General features: G+C 42.7%; 2 protein-coding genes across 3 annotated transcripts in view; both read right to left on the bottom strand.

Moving 5' to 3' along the window:
• LOC120530111 (metalloreductase STEAP2-like) overlaps positions 1 to 14,790 on the bottom strand; it is a 49,275-nt gene extending 34,485 nt beyond the window's left edge. Inside the window, exons 1-2 of the mRNA XM_039754287.1 lie at positions 14,684 to 14,790; positions 2,260 to 2,778 (exon numbers count right to left, since the gene is read on the bottom strand). Coding sequence (XP_039610221.1) covers positions 2,260 to 2,754 — 495 coding nt within the window. The 5' untranslated portion in view covers positions 2,755 to 2,778; positions 14,684 to 14,790. The remainder of the gene's footprint in view (positions 1 to 2,259; positions 2,779 to 14,683) is intronic.
• A 4,149-nt stretch (positions 14,791 to 18,939) lies between these two features.
• LOC120530110 (metalloreductase STEAP1-like) overlaps positions 18,940 to 24,862 on the bottom strand; it is a 36,185-nt gene continuing 30,262 nt past the window's right edge. For both annotated transcript variants that reach the window (XM_039754284.1, XM_039754285.1), the window contains exons 4-5: positions 22,113 to 22,277; positions 18,940 to 19,899 (exon numbers count right to left, since the gene is read on the bottom strand). In XM_039754284.1, the coding sequence (XP_039610218.1) occupies positions 19,651 to 19,899; positions 22,113 to 22,277 (414 nt within the window). In that variant the 3' untranslated portion in view covers positions 18,940 to 19,650. The remainder of the gene's footprint in view (positions 19,900 to 22,112; positions 22,278 to 24,862) is intronic.

The following is a 24,862-nucleotide window of genomic DNA, read 5'->3' as shown; positions in this document are numbered from 1 at the left end:
AGTTAAGACAGTTCGTCGCTACATCTACAAGTGCAAGTTAAAACTCTACCATGCAAAGCAAAAGCCATTTATCAATAACACCCAGAAACGCCGCTGGCTTCTCTGGGCCTGAGCTCATCTGAGATGGATTGACGCAAAGAGGAAAAGTGTGCTGTGGTCTGACGAGTCCACATTTCAAATTGTTTTTGGAAATCATGGACGTCGTGTCCTCCAGGCCAAAGAGGAAAAGGACCATCCGGATTGTTATCAGCGCAAAGTTCAAAAGCCAGCATCTGTGATGGTACGAGGTGTGTTAGTGCCCATGGCATGGGTAACTTGCACATCTGTGAAGGCACCATTAATGCTGAAAGGTACATACAGGTTTTGGAGCAACATATGCTGCCATCCAAGCGACGTCTTTTTGAGGGACGTCCCTGCTTATTTCAGCAGGACAATGCGAAGCCACATTCTGCATTTGTAACAACAGCGCCGCAGGGGACTGGACTTTCACCGGTCCTGTTCAGCCAACATACATCAGACTTCCAATACAACTCGGAGTCCCGCCACGTGCAAAAGTTCACTGATGACACTGCTATGGTGGGCTGCATCAGAAGTGGGCAAGAGGAGGAGTACAGGAAGCTAATCAAGAACTTTGTTAAATGGTGCGACTCAAACCACTTACACCTGAACACCAGCAAAACCAAGGAGCTGGTGGTGGATTTTAGGAGGACCAGGCCCCTCATGGACCTCGTGATCATCGGAGGTGACTGTGCAGAGGGTACAGACCTATAAATACCTGGGAGTGCAGCTGGATGATAAACTGGACTGGACTGGCAATACTGATGGTCTGTGTAAGAGAGGACAGAGCCGACTATACTTTTTGAGAAGGCTGGCGTCCTTTAACATCTGCAGTAAGATGCTGCAGATGTTCTACTAGACGGTTGTGGCGAGTGCCCTCTTCTAAGCGGTGGTGTGCTGGGGAGGCAGCATAAAGAAGAGGGACGCCTCACGCCTGGACAAACTGGTGAGAAAGGCAGGCTCTATTGTAGGAATGGAGCTGGACAGTCTGACATCCGTGGCAGAGCGACGGGCGCTGAGCAAACTCCTGTCAATCATGGAGAATCCACTGAACAGGATCATCTCCAGACAGAGGAGCAGCTTCAGCAACAGACTGCTGTCACCATCCTACTCCACTGACAGACTGAGGAGACCCCACACTATGCGACTCTTCAATTCGGGGGACTCTTCAATTCTGTTATACCTGCAACTGGGGGTAATATGTGAATTTCCACTTGGGATTAACATTATACAAAGTTATTGTCTGTGCCTTTCACTACCTGCATTGTTATCACTCTTCTAATTTAATATTGTGTTTTATCAGTCCCTTTCTTATGCTGCTGTGTCTTTCACTCTATCTATCTATCTATCTATCTATCTATCTATCTATCTATCTATCTATCTATCTATCTATCTATCTATCTATCTATCTATTATACAGTGCCTTTCACTCTATCTATCTATTTTTACTCTATCTATCTATGACACCAGAGCATATTACAAAACTAATAACTATTCATTATATAGTGCCTTTCACTCTATCTATCTATCTATCTATCTATCTATCTATCTATCTATCTATCTATCTAATGTCCTCATCTTCATCACACCCAATGCAAATCTTAACATCTTTAACTTTGCCACCTCCGGCTCTGTCTCCTGTGCCACCATCTCCAGCCCATATAACATAGCTGGTCTCACTACCGTCCTGTAGACCTTCACTTTCATTCCTGCTGATACCCGTCTGTCACAAATCACTCCTGACACTCTTCTCCACCCTGCCTGCACGCTCTTCCTCACCTCTCTTCTGCACTCCCCGTTACTCTGTACTGTTGATCCCAAGTATGTGAAATGTGATGCGCATTCTACATTTCTGAGATAAGATATAGAACAATAGACGCCCTCTTTAGTCAGTGAAAAAGACAAAAGCCTTCTTGTGAAGCCTTAGAATAGAATTTAGCTCCAATGAATTGTGGGATTGTTTCTGATAACTGCTAAGGAAAAAGCATGCTGTGGTCTGTGTGACCTCCAGACGGTGACTTTAGGTTTTGGTGGGGAAGGATTTTCATTTGTCTGAACAAGGACAACGTCCTTTTATTCCTCACAAGTAATTAAGAAAGTGAATCAGCACACATGTTTCATTAAAAAAATGCACAGTTTAAAATTAGACAGCAAGGGATAAAGGAAGCAACCACTTGTTAGAAAAGGCAAGATCTCCGTTACCTGTCTGCTTGCATCCTTAGGCCCAGACTGCATAGCCCAGGCGGAGATGACATTGAATCCTTTAACCACAATTGATTCCGGGAACAATGACGCCAGGTACTCGGCGTTGGACTCGGGGTACTGGTCCATTCGGCTGTTATTGCTGACGTCCACAAGGATCTTGCCGACTAAAAGGTGCTTGAGGTCCCATAAGGAGGCGTAATGTTCTCGATGGATGGCGACAAAAATGAAATTGGATTTTGCTACCGCATCTTCGTGATGGGTCACATCGACGACGTGCGGAAAAAACTCGGCGGCTCTCTTAGGGTTTCGACTGCCGACCACCACGTGGTATCCACATTTGAGGAGCCGTATAGTCAAGCATTTGGCAAAGTCTCCAGATCCTAGGATGCCAATGGTCGACTTGCTTATCTCTTTAATACCATTCATGCCATTTGGTAAGAAAACCGCTTTACTGTTGTTCCGAGGACTTCCCATCATGGAAATGGTCTCCATACTTCCTTAAATTCCAGGTTTCTCCTGGCAAAAAAACAAAAGAAGAACAAATAAATCAATCCGCTTATGAGACTCGTGGACTGTACAAATACACAATAATATACAACTGAAACACAAAGGCATAACCATAGGATTTAAAAAACGAATTCACAATGTCCATGATGGGCTGCAGTCCACTACAGAGGCCGTTCCTGCCCTGTGCCTCATAAACACTGGGAAAGGCTCAAGCTCCCCGTGACCTTACCCTGGATGGATGGATGGATGGATGGATGGATGGAATGTTATAAAGTTCAAATTCCCTAGCTGAGTCCGTTTTACTTTTTCAAGGAGCTTAGCAAAGAGTTTCGCATTTTATTCAAAATTTCAAGACTAAGTTTGAGAAAATTGTGCGGACCGCAACGGTTACTCAGGAGCTTCACAGCTTTATGGAAGAGTTGAAAGGAGGAAAAAACTCACAGGACATCTCAGCAGAAGGCACGTGAGGGACTCTGGAATCATCAGGAAGAAGGTTCTGAGGTCTGATGAGACCAAAATGGATCCATCAGACTACTCACCATGTCACATCTTCAAGTTTACAAAAAACACACCATGGCGCGTGACCCATGCTGGTGTGGCAGCCACAGACTGTGGGGACATTTCTCTGCAGAAAGCTCAGGTGGGCTTGTGAAGGTAACATGAATGCAGCGAAAATTGGGCGTAGCTAAGGGGTGGCAAGGGGGGACATCTGTCCCCTGGTCACAGCATCCAGGGGGCGTCAAATTGATGTTACGGAATTTTAGAATGAAGTGTTTTCCGTTCTTGAATGCATTAAAAAGTAAATAAAAAACATTCTTATACTCAGTCCATCACTCCATCAGTATGAGGAGATCTTTTTCCGTTGTTTTTTGTCTCGTTCTGATTTCGAAGCACGTATTAGTTCTATGTATCCATACTGTTTCTAAGGTATTGTACTTTATAACTTCTCTCCACCTTCCCTTCTACATCTATAACCTCAGGCAATTACATAGAATAAAAGACAAGCAGGAGTTAAGTTACACTTTAAATAATGTATTACTGATAATATTCATACGTAATAACAAAAAATTAAGTACAAGTGAACACTGGCAACCATACAACCTGATAAATGCTGATACAGTGGTACCTCGGTATACGTCCTTAATCCGTTCCTGATCCTTGCACTTATACCAAACAGGACGTATACCAAACAATTTTTTCCCATAAGAAACAATGGGAAAATGATTAATCCGCTCCTATGAAAAAAAATTCTATTGTTATTGGCATATTATGCATTGATGGGGTTGTATAAAATAATTTAAACACTGCTTAATACTAAAATGCATAAATACAAAAGCAATTAGATGAAACAAAATGAAAATTGAACCTCACTTTATTTTTTAATTCACAGTCGTAGATACCGTCGTTCGGTATGCAGCAGCCAAGTCCCGGATACGCATCACACCTTCACACTTTTCAACAACCAATTAAAATTTACGCGAAAAAACACAAAATCATGTGAAAATTCACAGAGAATTATAAGGCGGGTTTTTCACTGAATGCTAGCAACTGGTGTACTGACGCTCGTGGACAGTCGTGGCTTTGTCTCAAGAGAGGTAAACAAGGGTAGCGCACATGCGGTGTTCTAGCACGCGGGTTGTATTCCAAACAAAGGCCGTATACCAAATAAAATTTTTCACGTCCAAACAGGACGTATACCAAGTTGGACTTATTCTGAAGCGGACGTATACTGAGGTACCACTGTATGTAGTTTCAGGCTGCACACGGACTTGTTTGTTACTTAAAATGTTTCAAGTCAAATCATCATTTCTGGTCAGCGTTCTTCAGGACAGGCCGCATGCCTGTCTCAACATGGTTGCTGACTTGTGCTTCTCAGTGTTGTCTTCTTTTCAGTGTGAGAGATTCTCATTCATTGTGATGGTGTCCGAGAGAGTGAGGGAGGGATAAAGCAACCAAAGGTATACATTCTCTGTTCAGATCCTACAGCCAATGGGGTGTCTTGGTATCACTGATAGCTTCGGATTCAAACCAATCCCAAAGAGACAACTTTAGACCAACAGAATTCTGGTCTGACATGTTCCCCAGTTACTGGCTTATTTTCACACCTGCCCCCCCAAAAAAACATGTGTTAAGTGAAGCTTGCCAGCTGGGTAGTTTGGCTTCCTGTTGGGGGGGTTGATTGATTGAAAAAGAGGCTTGAGATTTGTCAGACTGGTTTTAGGCCCCTCCACCAACCATGAAATAAAATTCTCCAGTCTGACCTAAAGGGGGTTCATTAAACATGAAAGCTTCTCACCAATTAGACACTAATATTACATTGATTTGTCTAAGTTACAAATAAAGACATACACAATATTTATCAAATTACAAGTTGTGCTTGAAAGTTTGTGAACCCTTCAGAAGATTCTATATTTCTGCATAAATATGACCTCAAACATCTTCAGATTTTCACTCAAGTCCTAAAAGTAGATAAAGAGAAACCAGTTAAACAAATGAGACACAAATATTATATTGGTCATTTATTTATTAAGGAAAATGATCGAATATTAGATATTTGTGAGTGGCAAAAGTATGTGAACCTTTGCTTTCAGTATCTGGTGTGACCCCCAATAACTGCAACTAAACGTTTCCGTAACTTTGATCATTCCTGCACACGGCTTGGAGGAATTTTCCCATTCCTCCGTACAGAACGGCTTCAACTCTGGGATGTTGGTGGGTTTCCTCACATGAACTGCTCGCTTCAGGTCCTTCCACAACATTTCGATTGGATTAAGGTCAGGACTTTGACTTGGCCATTCCAGAACATTCACTTTATTCTTCTTTAACCATTCTTTGGTAGAACGACTTGTGTGCTTAGGGTCGTTGTCTTGCTGCATGACCCACCTTCTCTTGAGATTCAGTTCATGGACAGATGTCCTGACATTTTCCTTTAGAATTCTCTGATATAATTCAGAATTCATTGTTCCATCAATGAAGGCAAGCCGTCCTGGCCCAGATGCAGCAAAACAGGCCCAAACCATGATACTACCACCACCATGTTTCACAGATGGGATGAGGTTCTTATGCTGGAATGCAGTGTTTTCCTTTCTCCAAACATAACGCTTTTCATTTAAACCAAAAGTTCTATTTTGGTCTCATCCGTCCACAAAACATTCTTCCAATAGCCTTCTGGTTTGTCCACGTGATCTTTAGCAAACTGCAGACGAGCAGCAATGTTTTTTGGAGAGCAGTGGCTTTCTCCTTGCAACCCTGCCATGCACACCATTGTTGTTCAGTGTTCTCCTGATGGTGGACTCATGAACATGAACATTAGCCAATGTGAGAGAGGCCTTCAGTTGCTTAGAAGTTACCCTGGGGTCCTTTGTGACCTCGCCGACTATTACACGTGTGCCTTGCTCTTGGAGTGATCTTTGTTGGTCGACCACTCCTGGGGAGGGTAACAATGGTCTTGAATTTCCTCCATTTGTACACAATCTGTCTGACTGTGGATTGGTGGAGTCCAAACTCTTTAGAGATGGTTTGGTAACCTTTTCCAGCCTGATGAGCATCAACAACTCTTTTTGTGAGGTCCTCAGAAATCTCCTTTGTTGGTGCCATGATACACTTCCACAAACATGTGTTGTGAAGAGCAGACTTTGATAGATCCTGTTCTTTAAATAACACAGGGTGCCCACTCACACCTGATTGGCATCCCATTGACTCGAATTTCACCTTCAAACTAACTGATCATCCGTGAGGTTCACATACTTTTGCCACTCACAAATATGTAATATTCGATCATTTTCCTCAATAAATAAATGACCAAGTATAATATTTTTGTCTCATTTGTTTAACTGGTTTCTCTTTATCTACTTTTAGGACTTGAGTGAAAATCTGCTGATGTTTTAGGTCATATTTATGCAGAAATATAGAAAATTCTGAAGGGTTCACAAACTTTCAAGCACAACTGAATATAAAACATTTCACACTACAACAATCTGCAAGAAATCTGCTTGGGAAAATAAAATCAGCTCAAGTATAAAGCGAAATCAACACAGGAATGGCTTCAAAACAACAATGTGAACGTCTTGTAGCGGCCGAGTCAAGAGTCCAGATCTCAGTCTAATGGAGAATTTGTGGCTGGACTTGAAAAGGCCTCTCCACTCACAATGTCTATGACGTGAAGAAGAAGAAGGAGAAGGAAGAAGAGGAGGAATATGGCAGAGCTGACAAAGAAGAACCTGAACAGTTAGGTTCAAAGCTTGGAGTCAGGAGGCAGAGGACAACACTTGTGAGAGGATGAGGAGAAGAACGGAAGGATTCATCGTCCTAATACGTATTATATCATACTAGCCGTCCCCTGCAACTCTCACCCCATATTAGTGAAACGGGACAGACTTTAAAAAAATTAATAAATAAAAGGGTATCAGCAGCTAAGCGGAGGCAAGTTACACTCCAAAGTGCAGAGGTAGAATGACTCCCGACTCCTGACGTCACGCTTCTCCCTCTCCTCCACCCGCAGTCTCTGTCTCGGATTACCGCGAATACATCACTCCTGCAAGTGAACTATGATTCTTACCGCGATGAGCGAAGTCCTCCTGTCCCGTCTCTCTGCTGTAGACATCTCTGGCTTAGCCCTTCAATGGCTCACATTTAATTTTTCTAATAGGCAACAGTTTGTCACACTCGGCCGATAGAAATCCTCCACCTCACCTGGTGTCGCATGGTGTCCCTCAGGGTTCAGTCCTTAGGCCGTTACTTTTTCTACTTTATATCCTTGCAATGGGTCAGATTATTCGCAGACATGGCCTTAACTTCCACTGTTATGCAGACCATATACAGTTATATCTCAGTACAGACTCCCCTACAGACTCAGCACACTCACGGAATGCACCACTGATCTTAAGCTATGGATGGAAAATCACTTTCTCAAACTCAATGCCAATAAAACTGAAGTGTTACTGGTAGGTCCAACTTACTATGGCATTCAATTTCTCTATTTCTGTTGATGGTCCACTTGTCAAACCTGCTCCTGTTGTCAGAAATCTCAGTGTTTTGTTTGATTCTTCACTCACTTTGAGTTACACATTAGGTCTTCTTTCCAAGGTTTCATTCGATCATCTCCGTAACGTTGCCCGCCTCCGTCCATTTCAGTCCTTGTCTGATGCTCAAACTCTGGTTCATTTTTTCCCTCTTCATTTGGCCTCCCTGCAATATCTATAGAGAAGCTCCAGTATATTCAGAGCTCCTCAGCCACACAAAGCGTTTTGCTCACATCTCCCCTGTTCTCTCCCAGCTTCACTGGTCACCGGTTCCATCAAGGATTAAATTCATGATTCTGCTTCTCACCTTCAAAGCCCTCCATAACCTTTGCCCTCCTCTACCTCACTCAGCTCTCAGGTCCTCGAGCAGTCAAATCCTACCAGTCCCACCACCAGACTCTCCACTTTGGGAGGGCAGGCAGGTCCTTCAGTGCTATAGCACCTCAACTCTGGAACTCTCTTCCTCAGTCTCTCCGAGTTTGCTCCTCTTTCTGCATTTTTAAATCTCAACTGAAAAATGTCCTCTTCTACAAACTTTTGTCATCTGTGTCATTTTTTTCTTTTTTTTTACTCTGTATGTAAAGCGACCTTGGGTTTGTGAAAGGCGCTCAATAAATGTCACCTATTATTATTATTATTAGAAGTCGCAAACATCAACTGGAAAGTTATAGAATTATAGGAAAAAGGCCGATCTAAATATTTGAAGTTGTTCTCTCATTCACTAGCTAAGCGGAGGTAAGATACTCCCCGAGGCTGGCGCATGAGTGAGGAGGGCCTTGCTGCGTCTCTCTCAAATAAATCGGTACAGCAAGCGAATTATGATACTTAGCACGATGAAAGAGGTCGCAAAATTAACCGGAATGTTCAAGAAAATTCTAGAAAAAAACCCGATCTAAATCGGTTAAGTAGTTCAAGTTAGGGAAGTTCAGCCCTTTAACACAGACAGACGCGACACCAGATGTCCAAAACACACACGTTTAATATTCTTCTTTTCTTACAGCACCACACAATGCTCTAAACAGCTATAATTAGCTCACAATTCCCTTGTTTCTCCTCTTTTCCTTCTCCTCTGCCGCCCTCACTCCTCCACTCACAAGCTCCGTCTTCTTCCACCCAACTCCAGCTCGACTAATGGAGTGAGGCGGCCCCTGTTATAATGCCCCGGATGTGTTTCAGGTGCTGCGTGACAATCTTCCGGCGGCACTTCCTGGTGTGGTTGAAGTGACGCATGAGCACCCGGAAACACTGCAGGTATGCCTGGAATCTCTTCTGGCAGCACTTCCGGGTGTGGCGGAAATGCTGCAGTCCAAGGCTCTATAATCATCCTCCGGGCATCCCCTGGCAGTGGCCATGGGCTCCAACAGGGTTGAGCTTCTAAGCTCTGATCCCGTGGCCCCTATGCAGACCAGGGCGGCTGCCCTCTCATGGCCTGGTGGAGGTATTGTCCATCTCCTGGTCCTTCCTCCTTCCAGGCGTCCCAACTAGGCAGGATCCCCAGCCGTCCGCCACAATATATAGAGATATAAAGGACTTGGAGGAATAAAATCCATTATAATTGAACCCATAACTCTGTTTGCGTGTGTCAGTTATGTCTGTAATTTGCGGCTTAGTGGTCATGGCTACCACCCACTAGATACCAACTTGAAGAGGATGAAAATTTGAGACCACTATGCAGAGATCTGACTTTAATTAAAGAGTGTTCTTCTGTTAATCAATGGCTAAAAAGGGCAAATTAAATCCACAGCTTCAATGTTATTATTTAATAAACCTCCAAGGGGTGGGTGAATACATTTTATAGACACAGTATTAAATGTCAACACCAAAAAATGAGCAATGTTCAGATAAACCAAGAGACCAATCACAGGAACCTAAGTGGTGATTTTTTTTTTTAACAAAATACAGAATTGGTGAAATACTGATGTAAATCTTTCATATCTGCATCCATAGCGCTCAGTCAGTATTATTAGGCCTCGAGGTCTGGGGGATTTGGGGTACCCCTTTGTGTCCACAGCATGAGGCCCCTTAGTTACTAAAACAGCACCCCTCGGTGTCCATAATGCAGACTTTCTAGACTGAGCGCAGCTAAAATCACATAAACAACAGCCCTTGGTGCCCATGCGTGCACCCATTAACTTTTAAAAATGGAGATGCCACCTAATAAACTGGCCACCACTCAGTCCCCTTCTGTATTACATCCTGCCTGAAGAAGGGACCTGAGTTCTATCAACAGCCCGCATATTGTAATCTTTCTAGTTAGCCAATAAAAGGGGTTGTTTTGCTTGACTTCTCACTAAAAGGAGATACGGAATTTTAAAAGTGCAATATCAATTTGTTAAAAAACAACATCAATTTTCTGAACTGTGAAATCAACTTAAACGACAAACTCAGTGCATACTGGGACGCGCGCTCCCAGTCTTTAAAAGAGGGAGCAAGTAAATGATCCTTTCCCACAATTCATTGAAGTGAGTATCTAACATTTTAGCTGGAAAAGTTGTGCTCAACATCAAAATTCAAAAAACTGACATCAAATCTGAATAATTTCACTGTAACTACTATGTAATTACCTGTATAAGTACGGTGTAACTACGAGTTATTACTCCTAACGCTATAGTTAATTACTCAGTTGTCATTGTTATTCCACAGTGTATATAATTACAATGTAACAATTTATCACTGATCCAAAAACAAGTGTACCTACATATTTATGATGTATCTGTACTTTCAAAATGTAATAAACACATTACGGTATGTAACTACAACTATGTGACAGACGTTCCATGGTCTGGGCAATAATAATGGAGAATTGCAGTGATAACTGCATAGGTTTTTGATGATATTTCAAGATCTGTTTTAAATATAAATTGTGAATTTCCCCTTGGGATTAATAAAGTGCCTTTCTATCTATCTATCTATCTATCTATCTATCTATCTATCTATCTATCTATCTATCTATCTATCTATCTATCTATCTATCATTATATAGCACCTTTCCTATCTATCTATTTATCTAAATGTTGAAAACACATTTGCAAAATGGTTAACGGTTTTGCCTCCATTATCCTGAGATGGAATCCTGTCTGGAGATATGTGTGTAAAATTTGTACATCCCACTCATGTCTCCCTATGTCTTCTTCATGGGTTTTACTGCCACATCCCATGAACATGTAGGTTGGGTTAAGTGGCCACATGTGTGACAATGTGACTGCTGGTATGTTTGTCAGTGGGCCTTGCCATGGGTTGGCTCCCCATCCTGGGCTGTTTCCTGCCTTGTGTCCGGTGATGCTTGGAATGGATCTGCAGCCCTGTGTAAATTGATTGAATCATGCAAGTTGGGCAGTATTATGTTAGGGATGGGTATAATAATAGCCCAAAAAATTCAACAATAAATAGTGTAAGACAACTACAAGAATGTGACAAATGTTTGTTTAAGCAAAACATGTCAAGGAGGTGCCCCTCTAGATTTTGGGAAAAAGTGGTAACCATTTTGCAAAGATGTTTTCACCATTTAAAAAAGATCTTGAAGTATCATAATCACTGTAATTCTCCATTACAGTTGCCCAGACCATGAAACGTCTGTCACATAGTTGTAGTTACATGCCCTAATGTGTTTATTACATTTTGAAAGTACAAATAACAATGTAACTATATAAGTACACTTGTTTTTGGATCAGTGATAAATTGTTACATTGTAATTATATACACTGTGGAATAACAATGACAACTGAGTAATTAACTATAACGTTACTTTGTATTACACAGTAAGTACAGAGTAATAACTCATAGTTACACTGTACTTATACCGGTAATTACGCAGTAGTTATTAGTAGTAGTAGTAGTAATTATGGACACTAAATGTAAAGTGTTACCCACTTTTTCTTAAAATTCTGGCATATTGATATTAAATTTAAAAATATGCGATATCAGTGATTTGAATTTTAATATAAAAAAAGAGGACTGAATGCTAAAAAGGTTTTCTCCACTCACTGAGCAAATGATTAGTAACGTTATCTATCCCATTGTCTCATGCAAAGAGTGCACATGGGTGGCAGCCTAAGGGCTCTGGTGACGTTAAGTACCCGCCGCTCCAGGGGTTGGCGCTGTGTCCTAATGACTTCTTTCCTAATCCCCCTTCAGAACAGAAGACTGACAGCTGTTCCACCACTTGACTTCACTTCCATTATCTGCACTTCTGGACCCACCGCTTCCTGCCTGGAAAGCATGTGACAGGAAGGTCAGCCATTTTGAGTTTGATTCTGAGCTCCCGTCTATCTGCAACTTGTTGCGTGTTTTTTAATTGTTGCCTTATTTTTAGGGTGGTGCCCCAACACTTTGGTGTTGTTTTTTTGATTGTTTTTATATACTTTATGTTCTCGTCATCTTGATCTGTCACCCCCATCACCTGCATTTCCTCTCTCACCACATCCATAAACCTTCACTTAGGCCTTCCTCTTCTCCTCTTCCCTGGCAGCTCTATCCTTTGCACCCTTCTCCCAATATACCCAGCATCTCTCCTCTGCACATGTCCAAACCAATGCCATCTCGCCTCTCTGACTTTGTCTCCCACCCGTCCAACTTGAGTTGACCCTCTAATGTCCTCATTTCTCATCCTGTCCATCCTCATTACACCCAATGCAAATCTTAGCATCTTTAACTCTGCAGCCGAAAGAAGAAGATGAAGAAGAGGATTAATCCCTAATGGGATTTTGTATTTTTGCATGACCTTTAGGGGTCAGAACACAAGGTAAGCCAATGTTCAGAATTCCTGGATCTTTTTTTTTTAGGTTAAGGGTCTTGCTCAAGGGCCCAGCGGAGTGGGATCCCTTCTAGCAGTAACGACAACCTTCCAGATTCCAGCACAGATCATTAGCCTGAGAGCCACCACTCCTCTTTACACCCAATACTGGGCAGAACCTCCTTTGGCTCTGAAAACAGCCTCAGTTCTTCATAGCATGGATTCCACAAGATGTTGGACACGTTCCTTCAAGATTCTAGTTCAGGTTGACATGATGGCGTCACACAACTTTTGCAGATTTGCCAGCCACACATTCATCTCCCATTCCACCATATCCCAAAGGTGTCCTGCTGGATTCAGAAGACCACTAAAGAACATGGGACTCATTGTCATGTTCATTAAACCAGTTTCCTTTGTGACGTGGTGTATTATCATGCTGGAAGCAGCCATTAGAAGACTGTGGCCATTAAGGGATGCAGATGGTCAGCAACAATATTCAAATAGGCTTTGACATTCAAGCGGTGATTCATTGCTATCAAGGGGCGCAAAGTGTGCCAAGAAGACATTCCTCACAGGTCATCATGCCAGCACTACCACCAGCCTGGACTATTGGCACAAGGCAGGTTGGTTGCATGGAGCCACGCTCTTGGTGTGCTTCAGCAGTTGTTGAGATTCATCAGACCAGGGTATGTTTTTCCAGTCTTCGACTGTCTAGTTAGGGTGAGCCTGTGCCCTCTACAGCCTGAGTGGTTTCTGTTCTTGGCTGACAGGAGTGGACCTTGACATGTTCTTTTCCTGTTCTAGCCCATCCACCTCAAGGTCCGACTTGTCATTCTGTCCGCTCACCACAGTTGAACAGAGTAGTCATCTGGGTTGCCAAATCTTTCCATTAGCTCGTACCATTCTTCTCTGACCCCTCTTGTCCATGTGCAAAACTGACACTCACTGGATGTTTTTTGCCACCATTCAGAGGAAACTCTAGAGACTGTTGTGCGTGAAAATCCAGGGAGATCCTAAGGCACCAACAATCATGCAGATCACCTTTTTTCCCCTATTCTGGAGTTTGATGTAGACATTAACTGAAGCTCCTGACCTGTTTCTGCAGCATTGTATGCTTTGCTCTGCTGCTTCATGATTGGCTGATTGGATAATTGCATAAATAAGCAGGTGCACAGGTGCTCCTAATCATTCACTCAGTGAGTTTATAGCTTAAATATCCTTTTTTAGAAGTGAATTCACTGAAGTGTGTGACCATCTAATTCTGCATGTTTTTATTGTGAGGTGTGAAAAAAGCACAAAACCTTATCAGCTGGAGCAAAGACAGAGCCAATGACTACATCAGGTCCACACAGTGAATCGAAGGTCAGGATGGAGCAGGGCACACTTTGGGTTAAAGTGCAGACCCCTGTCCTCTAGGCCACCATCTTCCGTCTTGTCTGCAAAGAGTCTGCCGAGCTGCCAGTAAGCACATCTTAAACGAGGTGACTCGCCGTTTCGTTTCGGAGGATGTGTCACGGGGACAAGGAAAAAGATTGTCCTTTTTGTTTTGTTTTTTATTCCCGTGATCGATTTAGAAACGCAGAATTGCTCAAAGCAAAGCTTACTTGATCAACACAATACATCGATCGGAGTACTGCGGATGAAAGACTAATGACAGAGTTAGAAAAAGGGGACAGCAGGTCATTTCGAAAATAAAACGACTGTGATTACATAAATGGTTTCCATGATAAAGTGCGCTCCATGATAAAGCTTGCTCTTTAAAAAAAATATATATATATATATATATTTATTTTTTTCCGTGCGTGCTTCCATCCACATATCGATCTTGCGCTATTGCCCTCCTAATGACACCTCAGTATCGAAAAACCAACCCGACAGGAGGAAGCTATTCGGCGTCCGAATTACAATTTCTACTACCTGAAACGATTCAGACCGCTCAGGTGTAAATGACACAACCGATAACTGTTAGGGCATCTAGAAACAGGGCAATCAAAAAGATCGACATAAGACGAGACAAACGGCGCTGAAGCGGAGACACGCACAAACACACAGCCGCGGCATCCTTACAGTGCAACGGTCACAAATCAAAGCGCTAGCCACACAAAAAACAAACGCTTGCACATGCAAAGCGAATAAAGTCCGAGCTGAATAATTGCGTTACCTTGCACGTATCCGTCGCCCAGCCTGACGCTGCCTTTGCAGCTTTTCCTCAGCAGCAGCAGAACATCGCCGCACTTGTCGTCGTCCCGCCCCCCACACCACACTGGTGGCTGCTGCCGCTCAGGCCCCGTGCGCGAGCTCGCGTGAGCGCGTGATGTATCTGGAGAGAACGGAGCGCGCTGGGCTACGAGGGCGGGAGCGCAGCTGCTTGGGCTCGGAAATCAGGGCGCCCAAAGTCAAAGTGACCCGCGACAGAAATGACGAACGTGCTCGCGAAAGTGAGTGCGTGCCGGCGGGATTTACTTGGCTCCTCCATAATACACCAAACTGAGCTTAACTGACTGAATGGTGTCCTGGTGGAATATCTGGTGACATTCAGTGTTAACAGACTAAACTTTGATCTTAACACGGAGAACCGATTTGTAGAAAGGGGCAGATGTGTCTTTTTTCTGAGGAAGCTCAAAAGTTTTAAAGTTGACAACACCATAGTGACGCTGTTTTGTAAGTCCTTGATTGAATCTGTTGTCACATTTGCACTAATATGTTGGTTTGGCATCGTGAGTATAAAGAATATAAAGCATTTTAACTTTACTGCAAAAATCAGAAGTAAAATGGACTGGGGGCGGCATGGTGGCACAGTGGGTAGCGCTGCTACCTCGCAGTAAGGAGACCTGGTTACGCTTCCCGGGTCCTCCCTGTGTGGAGCTTGAATGTTCTCCCCGTGTCTGCGTGGGTTTCTTCCGACAGGTTAGGTGCATTGGCGATCCTAAATTGTCCCTTGTGTGTGCTTGATGTGTGTGTATGTGTGCCCTGCGGTGGGCTGGCACCCTGCCCAGGGTTTGTTTCCTGCTTTGTGCCCTGTGTTGGCTGGGATTGGCTCCAGCAGACCCCCGTGACCCTGTAGTTGGGATATAGCGGGTTGGTTTATGGATGGATGGAAAATGGATTGGTTTGCAGCCATACTGGCATAAGAATAAGCCAAATGAAGATTTTAAAGTTCAAAACCTTTAAACCAGCATTTCTCAACCTTTAAGTATTTGCGACCTGAGTTTTCATAACAGTTTTAATCGCGTCCCCCCTAACATTTTTTTGAAATGTAGATGCATATTTTATTATACCTAATTAACTTTTATCGACATTTATCTAACTCTATATTTATTGTTCTAGTATCAGAATGTAGTTTAAGTTTTGTTTTTTTTTCATATTTTTGATTCTTGTTTTCTTTTTTTCACATCTTCGCGGCCCCCTTTTTGTTACTTCACCCCCCAGGTTGAGAACCACTGCTTTAAACAATATATAAAATAAGAACTTGGACTGCAAATACAAAATGTGAACTGTGGACAATGGAGGAAACAGGCAGCCATTAGAAGACCTGAGCCTTTGGACTTCAGATAAACGGAGTCTCCTAAAACTTGAAACTCTGGAGACGAGTGTATATTTATAAATGACTGGCAGAGATTGATTTTTAATTCTACTAGGGGGCTTTGTCCCCCGCTTGCTTCACTTGCCAACCCCACGGCCTGTGGTAGACACCTGCCACTTCACGTCTCTGCCGCTCGCGTATGAGGATTTCATTTTCACCAAATAACAAATCTTCTAATTCTTGCGGATTCGCCTCTTCATTGGGAAGAAACACAACTTTTCCCTGATGGCAACATGAATTAGACGTTCTACAAGTCTCCAAACAGTATCTACATACTTCAGTCATATCACCTATGTCCTTTTCGCTGTTCCGTTATTTCACCGAGTCATATTTTCTGTTTGTTTGCGCTAATGTGATCTTTGAGAATTTAAAATTTTCGTACTTCAATTATCTCTAACCAGCTCTGTATGTGTATCGTGCCAATGTTTTTGAATACTTTATGACGTTCTACTTTGTCTTCTACTCTTTGTGTTTTATTTCCGGCCCCGGGCCTAGTTAAATCTCTTGGTCCTGCTTGATGTAAAAGTGTCTCTCTGAAAAAGTCTCGTCTCATCCCAGGTTTTTTTTTTATATGATAGAGAGATATCTTTACTGACTTGAAACCTGTAGCTTTTAGATCATTCTTTTAGAATCGTAATCAGATTTTTTCATGTATTAGATCTGACAAGATTAGAATATGAATGGACAAACAGTCTGAGAAATAAAAGTAAGAAGCTGGTTGAGTTAGCAGATGATACCAAGCTAGGAGGATTTAGAAGATAATCTAAAATCCTTTGAATCATCACAGAAGGACTTGGACAGCAATCAGTTGTGACCAAAAGTTTTGAGAATGACGCAAGTGTTGGTTTTCACAAAGTCTGCTGCTTCAGTGTTTTTAGATCTTTTTGTCAGATGTTTCTCTCGTAGAATGAAGTAGAATTACAAGCAGTTCAGAAGTTTCAAAGTCTTTTATTGACAATGACATGAAGTTGATGCAAAGAGTCCATATTGGCAATGTTGGCCCTTCTTTCTTTTTCAAGACCTCTGCAATTCACCCCAGCAGGCTGTCTGTCAATCAACTTCTGGGCCAAATCCTGACTGATGGCTGCAGCCCATTCTTGTAGAATCAATGCTTGGAGTTTGTCAGAATTGGTGGGTTTTTGTTTGTCCGCCCACCTCTTGAGGATTGACCTCAAGTTCTTGATGGGGAGATTCCTGGCCATGGACCCCAAATTTAGCTGTTTTGTTCCCCGAGTCACTTAGATCTCAGTTCTGGTCTCGGGCCTGTTGACACCACTCCTGGTTCTGGCCCCACTGATGACGTCACTTCTGGTCTCAGGCCCGTTGACACCATTCTCTGTATGCCTTTAAAACCGCCATTTTGACCATCTCGAATCAGTTCTGTTCTGGACTCCAACCTGTACACTTCAGTACAATTATTTTCTAAATTTGCAGCAGGGAAATAACATACGGGTGGCCGCCCCAAACGTTTTTGTGGCTCATTGTTGAGTTTGTGACACTGTACTTTGCTCCGTTCAGCTTCCCCTCAACCCCATCCAGTCTCCCAGTCCGTGATCCGTGAAAACAACGCCACAGCATGATGCTGCCTCCACCACCCCTCTCAGTAGGAATGGTATTGTGTAGATGATGTGTGGTGCCTGGTTTCCTCCAGGCATGATGCTAATCTTGGGTTCATCAGATCAGAGAATCTTCTTTCCGCACAGATCGATGCGCCACCACCACCTACTCAAAGCATCATGATGCTCCAAAAATGATGGATGGATCCAAAGCCAGAAGTCTACGTGACCATCATCATCAAGTCCTTCCGTGAAAACCCTAAATCCAAAGAGGACTGTTTCATTTATGTTAGGTAGAATGTCCAGAGGGGACTGGGTGGTCTCATGGTCTGGAATCCCTGCAGATTTTATTTTTTTCTCCAGCCGTCTGGAGTTTTTTTTTCGTTTTTTCTGTCCACCCTGGCCATTGGACCTCACTCTTATTCTATGTTAATTAATGTTGACTTATTTTATTTTCTTACTGTGTCTTTTATTTTTCTATTCTTCATTATGTAAAGCACTTTGAGCTACTTTTTGTATGAAAATGTGCTATAGAAATAAATGTTGTTGTTGTCCTTTGGGTGCCTTTTTGCAATCTTCAAGTGGAATTCCATGTACGAGGGATGTTCACAAAGTTTCCACACTTTTATAGTTTCGTGGGAAACGGTGAAGGTGAGAGGAGTAGTAATTGGGCATTCAAAATTTGGTGCAACACTGGGGAAAAAAGGAAGGTGACAATGTAGAAAAGTGATGGAGTTTGTTTTTGAAATTCTTAATAGAGCTAAAAATAAAATGCAGAAATGTTTTGAACGTCCCTCGTAATTTTTTACCGGGGAGAGACTTTCCTCCTGGCCAATTTGTCATAAAGCCAAGATCAGTGGAGTGTTGCATGATGGTCGTCCCACCTCTACAAAGGTTCTTTGGAGCTTAGCCAGAGTAACCACTGGGTTTGTGGTAACCCCTCTTCTCCCTCCCATTGTGTAATTTGGCTGAGTGGACAGCTTCCTTCATTTCAGAACTATGGAGGTCACTCTGGTCTTGGGAATCTTCAGTGTTGCAGTCTCCTCGAGATCTGAGCCTCAACACAATCCCATCTCTGAGCTCTGCAGGCCATTCCTTCAACCTCATGGCTTGTGGGCCTTTCTATACACAGGTGTGTGCCTTTCCTGATCAGTCCAATGAATTGAATGGACCACAGGTGGACTCCAAACAAGGACTAGAAACATCTCAGTGATGGGCAATAGAATGGAATGCACCCGAGTGAAAGGAAAGAGTCTGAACATTTGTGTCAATGGAATGTTTCCGTATTTTATTTTTAACAAATTTGCAAAAACTTCTAAAAATCCCGCTTCCACTTTGCATTTCTGGGGCCTTGAGTGTTGGTTGATGGGGGGAAAATTAATTTACAACACTTGAGCACAAACTTGCAACATAACAAAATGTGAAAACAGGTGCGGGGTCTGAAGCCATTGTACCTGCTATTTAATTTTTTGGAGAATCTGCTTGTTCCCAAGTAATCGTAAACCCTCAGCTGAGCTGCTGCACACTCTTCATCCCAGTAGACCATCGGAGCTCATCCTGAATTTAGAGACGCCCAAAACGTTCAAGTCTGCCGAAAAACTCAACGTCAAAATTTTAACCGCATTGCAGGCCTCTTCTTGTACAACATACGGAGAAAGCAAAAACTGAACAGCCATTTGAAATGTGTGTCTGTGCGGAAGACGTTTTTATTCATGGTTGAGACCCTACCACTGATGACATTCCATTTGTGGTCCAGAAAAGGGAAGGCCGTAGAAAAATCTTGAAGAAGTCATAGAGAACGCAATAATACAGACGTTTATCATAGAGTCTAGTCTCAAGCCAGGAATCACGACTTGACTCCCACTGTTACTGCTTTTTCGTGTCTATTTTGAATGGCGTCAAGTGATCTTGTCATACGTTCAAATTCAGCATCCATTCCTGTTTAGTTAAGCAGCACCCTTAACAAATTGCACGTGTTCCAGGAATAATTTACAAATACACGCTCTCTGCTTGGGTCCTTCTCGCTTCCCAGCCACGCCGAATCCTCTGGAGCTGCTTGTTTAAGCAGGGCAGGACCAACATGAACTTACACACCAGCACCAAAAGAGGGAGCAGCAGAGCGAGAATGAAAGATGGCGGGGTGTACCACACGTAATGCTGAGGCTCCACCCACTTCCTCCACGCAAACACCAGCGTGTGCGCAGTGCACAGCAGCAAGGCACAATATCCCATCTGACTCTGCAAAAGAAAAAAAAAAAAAGAAAACGGGATTATGGGATACGGACGAGGAGACAACGCATCAGCAGGACAAGATGAGGGCAGGAGTGCTGAGCAGGTGAATTTGAGACCTTCTGTTTGGATATTGTCCACTTTATAACCACAGTAAACTTCCACAATTTCTATTTGTGCAGACAGAGAGCCAATGTGATGCGGAAAAAAAGGGTGTCTGGGCATCTACAGTTATGACCAAAGGTTTGGAGAAAGACAACAAGTGTTGGTTTTCACAATGTTTGCTGCTTCAGTGTTTTAAGATCTTTGTGTCAGATGTTTCTCTGGTATACTGAAGTAGAATTACAAGCATTTCAGAAGTTTGAAGGGCTTTCATGGACAATGACATGAAGTTTATGCAAATAGTCAATACAGTATTTGCAGTGTTGGCCCTTCTTTCTTTTTCAAGACCTCCTCAATTCAACCTGACCTGCTGTCTGTCAATCAACTTGTGGGCCCAATCTTGACGATGGCAGCCCATTCTTGCAGAATTAATGCTTGGAGTTTGTCAGAATTTGTGGGTTTTTGTTTGTCCACCCGCCTTTCGAGGATTGACCACAAGTTCTCAATAAGATTAAGGTCTGGGGAGTTTCCTGGCCATGGACCCCAAATGTTGATGTTATGTTCCCCAAGCCACTTAGTTCTCACTTTTGCCTTATGGCCCAGTGCTCCATCATGTTGGTCACCAAACTGTTTTTGGATGGTTGGGAGAAGTTGCTCTCGGAGGATGTTTTGGTCCCGATCTTTATTCATGGATCGGGATTGGGGCACCACCAGTGCAGAGCTTGTTCAGGAATGGCAGCACGCAGGTGTGAGTGAGGCGAAGATCTTTGGAGGATGGCCTGGTGGGTGTCAAGAAGGGCAGCAAAGAAGCCAAGAAAAACATCAGGGACTGACTAATATTCTGGGATTGGACTGCTGGGGTCAAGTCATTTTTTCTGATGAATCCCCTTTCCGATTGTTTGGGGCATCTGGAAAAAAGAAAAGGTGAGCGGCGCTACCATCAGTCCTGTGTCATGCCAACTGTAAAGCATCCTGAGACTATTCATGTCACATGGGGATGCTTCTTGCTCGCAATGTGGCCTAAGAACACAGCCATGAATAAAGAATCTAACCAAAACATCCTTTGAGAGGAACTTCTCCCAACCATCCAACAACAGTTTGGTGACCAACATGATGGAGCACATCGAAACAAAACATCAAAATTTGGGGTCTATGGCCAGGAAACTCCCCAGACCTTAATCCCATTGAGAACTTGTGGTCAATCCTCGAAAGGCGGGTGGACAAACACAAACCCACCAATTCTGACATTGATTCTGCAAGAATGGCCGGTGGCCATCAGCCTGCCAGGGCAAACTGCAGAAGTCTTGAAAAAGACAGAAAGGCCAACACTGAAAATATGGACTCTGCACATAAACTTCATGTCATTGTCAATAAAAGCCTTTGAAACTTCTGAACTGCTTGTAATTCTACTTCAGTATCCCAGAGACACATCTGACACAAAGATCTAAAAAGACTGAAGAAGCAGACTTTGTGAAAACCAACACTTGGGTCATTCTCAAAACTTTTGGCCACGACTGTATGAGAATGAGAAGTGGTGTACAACAAAATAAAATTTGTAATCTTTTCACGTTTTCTACCGAGTGAGGTGGGTTACACCGTCCTTAATGTATATATTTCTCCCATCGGAAGTGTAAACTCAGCAACACCAATAATTAATTTATTTTTTAAAACATTTTCATAAATGTAATAACTGCAGGTCATGTGACTTGCAGAAAGGCTGAGTTGTTTCTGCACTTATGGGGGGTATCAATAAAGGGGATGAGACAGCAGGGAGGAGTTGGGGGGAGAACTTTGAGAACTGTCTGCAACTAAACCTCAGCCAAGTCATGGAACTGCCGCACCAAAGAGCCTCCATGTCCAGTCACAATTAAGGGAGTGGATGTAGAGTTGGTCAACTGATACATGTTCTTGGGGAATGGTCTACATCAAAGACAGGCTGAACTGGTTTTAACTGGTATGGTTGTTGATGAGTCCACCTCTGACCAATCGGCACAGTCTGCCCATAATTGGTGACAAAGTGAGAAGACAACTGAGGAGGCCACACACAGGAAATCTGTGGGACAACATGGAGTTAGTCTTCCAGTTCCAATGAGAATATAACATTTCCAGAAAGCCTTTACCTGAAGACAGTGAATTTCTTTCCATGTTAAGGAGTTGCGAACAGAAGGAATGGAGCTGATGGCTAACAGAGAGAGGATGGCCAAAGCGAGAATCCCAAAGCACACGTAGATTTCCATTCTCCAAACGTCATCCTCCACCCAGGCGTTTTCCTTATTCTCCTTCACCTGAAAGAAGAAGGGATTAGGAAATCATTAGGAACTGCATTCATCTGTTCAATTCAATATGGGTTCACAATGTCATTTTGGGGGTCCTTTCCTGGTAGTATGGGGTTTCCAGTCTATCACAGGCAGCACTCACTACCTCCACATCAGTTTAGAAGTAAAGGTTAATCAAACAAATGAGAACATGCGAGGAACATTCAAACTTGACGTATACGGGGGGCAGAGTCAGCACTCCACACAGCACAATTAAGTTCACACACAATTTTAGTCAAAAATCAACCTGAGTGTGTGTCACTGGACTTTTTGTGGAAAGTAGAATTCCAAGAAAGGTCAACCCACAACAAAAATTGGGAATACATGCAAGCTCCAGGACACCCCAGGCAACGATGTGAGGTGATGACATATGATGTCTACGCTAGCCTGGTAGACGATTTGTGATTCAGTTGTTGGCACTGGTCACCCAGTTGGAGTTGACACGGACATCTGTATCCACATATCTGCATCTCCTCTGGGTATAACAAAAACTGGAAATGGTTGGGCCTTCAAAGGCTCTCACGGATCAACTGAAAGGTCTGATGGTATACAAGGGGTCTAAAAAGACAAGCCATGGGACCGGAATAATGTGCACTCTGAGGTTTTGAAGAATGTTATTCCTAGCTTGGAGTTTAGCAGCATTTATATTTATAGCTCAAGGTTCTATCCAGGGTCACCCCCAAATACTTTAGATTTCTATTGTCAGTTAAAACAATGTTATTAAATAGAGCCTTGCGTTCTTTATCTTCTAGTTAGTATAGAGAAAGCATAGTAATCATGAAAAAATCTGACCTCGAGATTTTGATGAATCTCTACATTTCATGCGCTCCTGAACACGTTTTGACTATTTTAGCAATTATGTCTGTGTGTGTGTGTGTGTGTGTACTGTGACACGTGAGTCCCTGTTTTGCACCCCAAAACACAACGATGAGTCTCAGTACTTTAGAAAAACCAGCTTTGTTCAACTTTAAATAGGAACTGCATGGTTATTTTTTGAAGAGGGAGCTACCACTCAGCAAACGAGTAGAGTCGGGGCCAGGTCAGTGGTCAAGTTATGCTGTTCCCTGAATTTATGATGTCCCTTGTGTCACCCATCGGCGACGGGCACAGATAGCGTGATCTCGATCAGCTCGGATTTGTTTCTGAGGTGCTCTGCTGCTGCGCTGCAAACTTGTGGTTGCCTCGGCAATGGACAAGCAGTCTTCCACTTCTGTTGGTTTGCGGAAGGTCCTAAAGGAGTTCAGAAACCTCACAGTATGGAAACACGATAACTTGAGAACGCTTTGAGCTAGATGAATGAAACTTGGCACATGGGTGTTCTATCAAAATGTTACTTTTCTATCAACTTTTTGGCAACATACGTCAACCGGAAGTGTTATTTTACCTAAACACTTTTCAAAATTCTTCAAAAATAATCTGGTACATAGTTTAAATAAACAATTCATTGAAATTTTGTATAGTAGTTTTCATGTGAAGTTGCATCTTAAGTCAAAATTTGATATCATCGTTAGTTAGGGTAAGAAAAGCATAAATTTAGAGTTTCACCTTAATCGGATAATCGTAAATGATATCTTAACAGGTATTAGCACTATTACATATGCATTACTACCATTATATAAATACCGTAGAACCTCGGGTCATGAGCGTCTCGGAACACGTACAAATCAGGTTACGACCAAAGAGTTTGCCAAACTTTTGCATCTGTTCACGACCACACACTCGGGTGACGAACAAGCCAGTTTCCCTTCTGGTTCGTACAAGCCGCTGATTTCCGCACGTGTTATACATTGTTCTCGGTCATGACGTGCGTGCATTCGCTGTGAACTCTTTGTGCTCTATTTCGTGTGCTTTTGCATTAATTTTGCAATTAACCATGACCTCTAAGCAAGTGAAGAGTGGTAGTGTTGGTGAGAAGAAAGGTTCAAAGAAAACTGAAATCGAATTAAAGAAAGAAATTATTCAATAGTATGAGCGTGGCATTTGTGTTACTGATCTTGCCGCCGAGTACAAGAAGTCAAAATCTATGATTTCGACTATTCTAAAGCAGAAAGAGGCCATTAAAGCAGCTGATGTTGCAAAAGGAGTTACAGTGTTAACTGAGCAGAGTCCTCAAGTGCTGGAAGAGGTGGAAAAACTGTAGTTAGTGTGGCTGAACGAGAAGCAACTTGCAGGGGATAGCGTAAGTGAGGCGATTTTATGTGAGAAAGCCAGGATGATTCATGGCGATTTGCTGCAAGGTTAGTTTTCTTGGTTGTTTATGGTTAGTTTTTGTATAAATTAAGGATTTTTCAATTTTTTTTTTTTTTCCCCTGTGCTTGCAGCGAGAGGTTCGTAAGGCTGTAGCGTGAATTCTTGCAATGTTACTTTTCTCTGTTTCAAGGTTTTCTCAGTGTTATTCAATGTTTTTACATTTAGTTTACTATTACACTGTGCATTCTATGGTATAATTAACTATTTTTGTGCTTAAAAATCTTTAAAAAATATATATATACTCAGCAAAAAGAAACGTCCCTTTTTCAGGACTGTGTATTTCAACAATAATGTTTTAAAATCCA

Source organism: Polypterus senegalus, chromosome 5 (genome assembly GCF_016835505.1).
Source record: "Polypterus senegalus isolate Bchr_013 chromosome 5, ASM1683550v1, whole genome shotgun sequence".
Lineage (NCBI taxonomy): Eukaryota > Metazoa > Chordata > Cladistia > Polypteriformes > Polypteridae > Polypterus > Polypterus senegalus.
This window is presented reverse-complemented; position numbering and strand designations above follow the sequence as displayed.